The 6,000-nt window shown below is 37.6% G+C and overlaps 1 protein-coding gene and 1 long non-coding RNA gene across 2 annotated transcripts in view; both read right to left on the bottom strand.

The window, feature by feature from the left end:
• Positions 1 to 1,486, bottom strand: part of LOC122796036 — a 283,895-nt gene extending 282,409 nt beyond the window's left edge. The window contains exon 1 of the long non-coding RNA XR_006363902.1: positions 1,424 to 1,486. This is a non-coding gene — a long non-coding RNA (uncharacterized LOC122796036). The remainder of the gene's footprint in view (positions 1 to 1,423) is intronic.
• A 1,590-nt stretch (positions 1,487 to 3,076) lies between these two features.
• POU4F3 (POU class 4 homeobox 3) lies at positions 3,077 to 5,715 on the bottom strand. Its single transcript, XM_044064020.1, has 2 exons — positions 5,466 to 5,715; positions 3,077 to 5,157 (listed from the first exon to the last, which is right to left on the bottom strand). Exons 1-2 carry the CDS (start codon positions 5,583 to 5,585, stop codon positions 4,261 to 4,263), a joined length of 1,017 nt encoding a protein of 338 aa, XP_043919955.1. The 5' UTR covers positions 5,586 to 5,715; the 3' UTR covers positions 3,077 to 4,260.
• Positions 5,716 to 6,000: the final 285 nt, after the last annotated feature.

A 6,000-nucleotide genomic window follows, 5' to 3' on the forward strand; every position in this document is an offset into this window, starting at 1 on the left:
TGCAGCCCTGCTGGACTGAAGCCTGTACTATAGAAGGAGGTCATCAAACCAGCCAATCAGAACACTGAACATACATTTTAACGACGTTCCTGTCTCCTGTTCTTTATCAACAGAAAGCTGGGGCAAAGAAAGTGGGGGTTAGGGTTACCACTTGTCCCACTTAGTGAAGGACAGTCCCTCTTTGGGCAGTTGTGTCCTGACAAAAATATTAAAAATGGCAAATGTCCTGAGATTATAGGACATAATTATGTCCTATATTTTATGTAATAGTTGCATAAAACAGCTATTCTGTATCTAAAATACCTAAATGTTATAAGAAACAGAATAAGCAACTAAACTGCTACAAGAATAAGCTTTGATTTAGGCAAAAAAGTTAAATTCTATCCTTTGTACTGACCGTGGGTATGTGTCGGCCTGTAAAATCTGGTATTTGTCCCGAAAATGTTCCACTTTGGCCATTTGAAAAGGTGGCAACCCTAGTGGGGGGTGCAATCACATGCATGCGCTTAGTGGGGAAATTGCAAGCCCTTCACCTCTGGAAGCAGCCCCATACCTCTCAAGTGTACATTGCTCATTTTGAGTTTTAAAAAGTCCACATTCCACATTATTAGAGGTAGTGCTCCTCATGTTAGAGCTGGAAGTCTGAGAGGAATAATGGAGCGAAACACTAAGAGAAAGGGGACAACTAAAATAAAATAACCAATTATTTAAATGAACACAATAAAGCAATGAAACACACACAATCTCTCTTTCACATACACACGGATAGAGACAGTTATTGATATCACAACCTTACTCTGAAAAAATGCAAATATCGTTCCTAAAGATGCATGAATTTTGTTTTGTCATTTGTATAAGGAATAGTGATATTAAACTGTCCATTAATTGACAAAAAGTTTGGTCTGTCTTCAACGTGGAAGTAAATCTGAAAGTAATTAGTTACAGGGGTACAAAGCGGATACACTTGCGGTTTTATGAATGTATAAGACTGAAACTACAAATTATTTTTGCAATGTGTTCTTGTTCAGGCTGTGTAAAACATGCCCAATTTCAGCCAGTTGTATAATGGGTCAATGCGTTGGGGTAGGGGTGTACAGGGAATCTATAATCAGCGTCCTCATAAACCATGCCACATTAGATAGACTGGCTTCTTGTAAATAATTATCGTAAAAGAAACCTGATATAGATAGCTGTTTGATGTAGTACTTGTTTTATTCTTCCTTGGTTGCAAATTTAAATTATACTTAGAAATGTATAGCTGCCATATATTCTAAAAAAGTTAAAGTCAAACGAACAGAGAAAAAAAAAAAATATTTCATGCTCACTGCATTCATCAGGCACGTAACTGGCAAACATCAACTGAAATGTGAAATGAACTGAGGAGTGATTCCTGTTTTGAAAAAAAAATGCATAATCTGCTTACCTGCCATTAAAGCTCCGTTCACCTTTTAAATCCTAATGGGTATTTGCAGAGTCTCTAGTGCGGCCTGAACTGCTTTCTGCTGTATTTTATACCCAAGATATGGCCAATTAATATTGCATTACCCTTATTTTAAATTTTCAAAACCCACAATATAATGTAATGGCATAGGGCATTTATTATTAAAGGACATTTGATTGGAAAAAATCGTTAGGGCTGATTAAAAAGACTAAGGAATGAGGCGGGAGTGTGGCACAGCTCTTGAAAGCTCCAGAGAACGAAAAGCAACTTATTGACTTGATTTCGCTTGGTGTGAAAGTTTTTTTTTTCTTTTACTTCGAATTAAATGTTTGATGTTTGACTCTCACTGAAATACTGTACTACGGTGAAATATTCAGAAGATACTCCGCCAAAGATCATTAATTTTTAATAATCAGGGTGCTTTGGGGATTCATAAATAAAAGAACGCTCCCTCCTCTTAACGTACAAAGCATTATAAATAAAATGATGTGGGAAGACTTCAAAAAATAACATCCTACAGCCAGCAAAAGAAACATACCAAAAGTGTTTTGGAGATTTAAAGAAGGATACTAAACTGCAGGAGATGTTAACTCGGTGCTTCATTTGTCCCATACAGCAGTGCAAGGCAACATCTTTGTACAAAACTATATTTTAGGTTAAGAAATAGTTTTATCCTGAAGCATTATCGAAAGATTCAATTATCCTTAACTGGATACTAGAGTAAATCAATTTCGTTCTCTTTTAAAAGATTTTCCCAGCTGCCATGTAACCATTAGAAATTGAAACTATTTTCTCTGCTTTAAAATGACACCCGGTTTCGCCAAAGTTTATCAGGGAGATAATACCTCAAGCATAATCAAAGCATTACATTTCTTAATTCTTGCTGTTTACTCCAAGAGTAGAAACATACTTCTCAACCTCTTAAGTCCAGAGCCAGGGACAAATCCAGAAACAATCAGGGACAGTCGGTATCATTAAAAATAGTAATACTATTAACTCGAGAAGTTGACACAATAAAATATTGTGAATTAATAAATATTTTCTTTAGTAAAAAAAAAAAAAAAAAAAAAAAAAAAAATATATATATATATATATATATATATATATATATATAAATCTAACGATTGCCATTGTTTAGTGTAATCCACAACTTTCTCCTCCCAACATCGTCAGTTTTTGGCTGGGTTAGGGGTGGGTATAGAAAATTTTTGACCCCCAGTTAAGGAATGGCCTTGAAAATCAGGGACAGCTTATACATATGAAAAGAAATGACAAAAAGTGCACAGAAAGTGGCGAGGAGCAAAAAAAAAAAAAAAAACAGACTTTATAGAAAAAGAAAAAATACAGACTTTGTGATGTCGATAGCTATTAAAAATGCAGCACAAAGACATCAGAATGCTTTTAAGGAGGTACATGAAATGCAAATACAAAGATATATTGTCCCAAATGCATGTGAAACTTTTTGAAATCTTAAGCCTGAAATGATAATAACACTAGTTTCTTGAACTACTACTGTCATGGTCTATATTGTGAACATTTAGACCTCTGTCATAACACTGTTATAATCCAAAACACAAACTGACACTTCAAAGGACTGGGACTTATAATTCATTTTTTTTGCATATATCATTTTATTAAAGAAAGTTAGAGATGAGCATTTCAAGTGCATAAAATGATTAAATGAGGTAGCTTCACATTTGAAAATAAAGCATTTATTTCAAGAGGTTTCTTTTGGAATAACATCCACACAAATATCAGAAAATAATGCACAAGTGACGCATAGAACAGGAGTTGAAATCAACAGGTTCAGCATAGCACAAACTTTTCATCCATTCTGTGTTTTCAGAAGCTTCGGCAAAGTCTGTAGACATTTAGGAAACTAAATAAACAATTATTTCTATGTGGCCAGGGTACAAAAACTTAATTGCATAATCCCTTAGTTGACACATCACTTTCAGCTTTTCATTTTAGTAAAAGGTCTCCCAAAGTGTGGACAGGGTCAGCACTAGGAGCTCTATGCATGCAGAAAGCTCTGAGATGCCTTCTACCTGCCAGTGCAAGAACAGCACAACCAAGGACAGCAAAGTAAACATTAACTCAAAAGTTAAAAGACTCCTCGAAGGTATCGGGAAGTAGCAATACTGCGTTATTACATCCGAATACAAAGTTTACAGAGCGTGCTGTGTTAGTTACCATTTTTGTCCATATTCTTACTAAGCAACAGTGTTTAAAATACTAGACTGTATCAAGTAACTTGGCTCAGGCTATTTTATGTGACCACATGCAATTAAACACCTGTGCTATTTTTTTCGAACTTCAAAACTGACGAGAAAGGGAAAATTTGCACGATTTGACTTATGAATAATAGTAAATAAAATAACATTCTACGATGTTAACATTAACCATATAGCAATTGATATCATTCAAACATATGGTATGAATACTAATAATTAAGAACTGCGCATATGCATGGAATATTATATGTTCAGGTTATTTTTTACAGCTCTGTATTTTCATATGCACTCATTATTCATTATTGCCTTATTAAAACTGAAAAAAAAGTTGTCAAGTATGACCCACAGCAACAACAGTCCTTCAAAGTGATAAGCCAATTACGTCGATAATAAACAGTATAATTTAAGTGACTTTCCTGAAACTCTTTACTGATAAATACCCAATAATAAAATTAAGTACGCTTGAGTACTGTAACAACTTGTGATGATAAAAGTCCATGGCTTTGTTTATAGTAAGTCCTTAAATAAGGAAACATCCCTGCTGTTTTAAATAAATAAAGTTATATGTCCCCCATGACTCCTTAATCAGTGAACGGCTGAATATTTCATTCTTTTCTGTTTTTGTCTTTGATTACAAAACCAGACTCTCACCACGTTTTTCTTAAGATCCAGTTTTTCAGCAATCGCCGCAATCTTTTCAGAAGAGGGACGGGGTTGTATAGCAAAATAAGCCTCTAGAGATCGTTTTTCTGGGGCAGCTATAGATGTGCGTTTGCGTTTCCTTTCATTGCCGTTGAACAGTTCTGGTTTATTATTTTTTTCCCTGTAAGCAGCTTCGGCTTCCTCCAGCCAGGCCTGGAGGACTGGTTTAAGAGCAATCATATTATTGTGGGATAGGGTCAACGATTCAAACCTGCAGATGGTGCTCTGACTAAGGGACCCAACTCCGGGGATCTTCAGGTTTGCTAACGCAGCGCCAACATCAGCCTGTGTTACTCCAAGTTTGATCCTTCTTTGTTTAAACCTTTCAGCGAAAGCTTCTAACTCTCTGGGGTCCGACTCAACGTCGTTCATGCAAGGCATCCCGTTGTGAGAGGACATGGCATGAGGATGACCCATGCTCATCGCTTGATGAAGGTGTCCCATGGTACCAAGGTGATGCTGGTGAAGTTGCGCGGACATCACAGAAGGGTCTGGAGCCCCCATGCCACTTAGCGTCAAAGTTGGAGAAATATGGTCCAAAAGATCGCTATCCAAGCCTTGAACTTGGTGATGATGGTGAGGATGAGAGGTCAGTGATGAAGGGTGAGAAATCTGGACAGCAGACGAGGTAGAAGTACATGGGACACTGCTCATGGTATGGTAAGTCGCGTCTGGCTTGAAAGGATGGTTCTTGCTGTGGGAAACAATGTCAACAGCCGCCAGAGCTTCAGCACGGGCCAGCAGACTCTCATCAAAGCCTCCAAATATATTGCCCTGGAGCTGCAAGCAAGAATGCGCACATTACTGTCAGTAGGGAATACTGTCAACTCTGGATTAAAAAACATTTTCAAGCACAGAGAATTTCATCAAAGCCCAGGTCATAAAAATTAATATGAAGGCAGAAGCTTTGCTTGAATAGACATGTGGATCAGAGAGACAAGAGAGCGAGAGAGAGAGAGAGATGGAGAGAGAGAGGGAAGAGGTTCAGAGCTACAGTATGTGATTGTTCTCCTAACATGAAAAAAACATTAAGCAAGTGCCTGTCAAAAAATGTGCCTTAAAGCAGTAATTATGTTTGATCTACATACCTGCGGGGCTTGAAGGCAAACTCTGCGCATAGCCTCTGAACTTGAATGTAGGCTGGAGTACTTGGACTCCTGCAGCACAGGGTGCATGCTGAAAGGTTGCTTACTGTTCATGGTGATCATCTTTGCACAGCTTTCAGGTAGAAAGCCCTGACATAGATGTTGGCTTGGGCTTCTGGCTTGCTCTTGTCAAAATGAGGTATTACAGTGATAGAACCTCTTTCTCTCTCTCTAGCTTGTCTCCAACTCTCTCTCTTTCTCTCCCTCCCTCCCTCATTCCCTCCCCACCTGCCTGTTTACTCATCTTACGAGCAGCATGCCAGGAATAGGAGAAACTGCTGCGCGCAAGCGTACACCATGCAACAATGAAAGGAAATTAGCCCGAGGAGTCAAAGCAATTTAGCATCAAAGATGTCAGCAACCTGCCAGCATGACCCGGACCTTTTCAAGATAATATGGTTTGTATAATTGACTAACATATTTTTTCCACAAATTCATAAACATGTTAGGAAATTAATGTGTTTTGTCAGAAACACAC

This window comes from Protopterus annectens, chromosome 2.part2 (genome assembly GCF_019279795.1).
Source record: "Protopterus annectens isolate FY-2018-M chromosome 2.part2, PAN1.0, whole genome shotgun sequence".
Classification (NCBI taxonomy): domain Eukaryota; kingdom Metazoa; phylum Chordata; order Ceratodontiformes; family Protopteridae; genus Protopterus; species Protopterus annectens.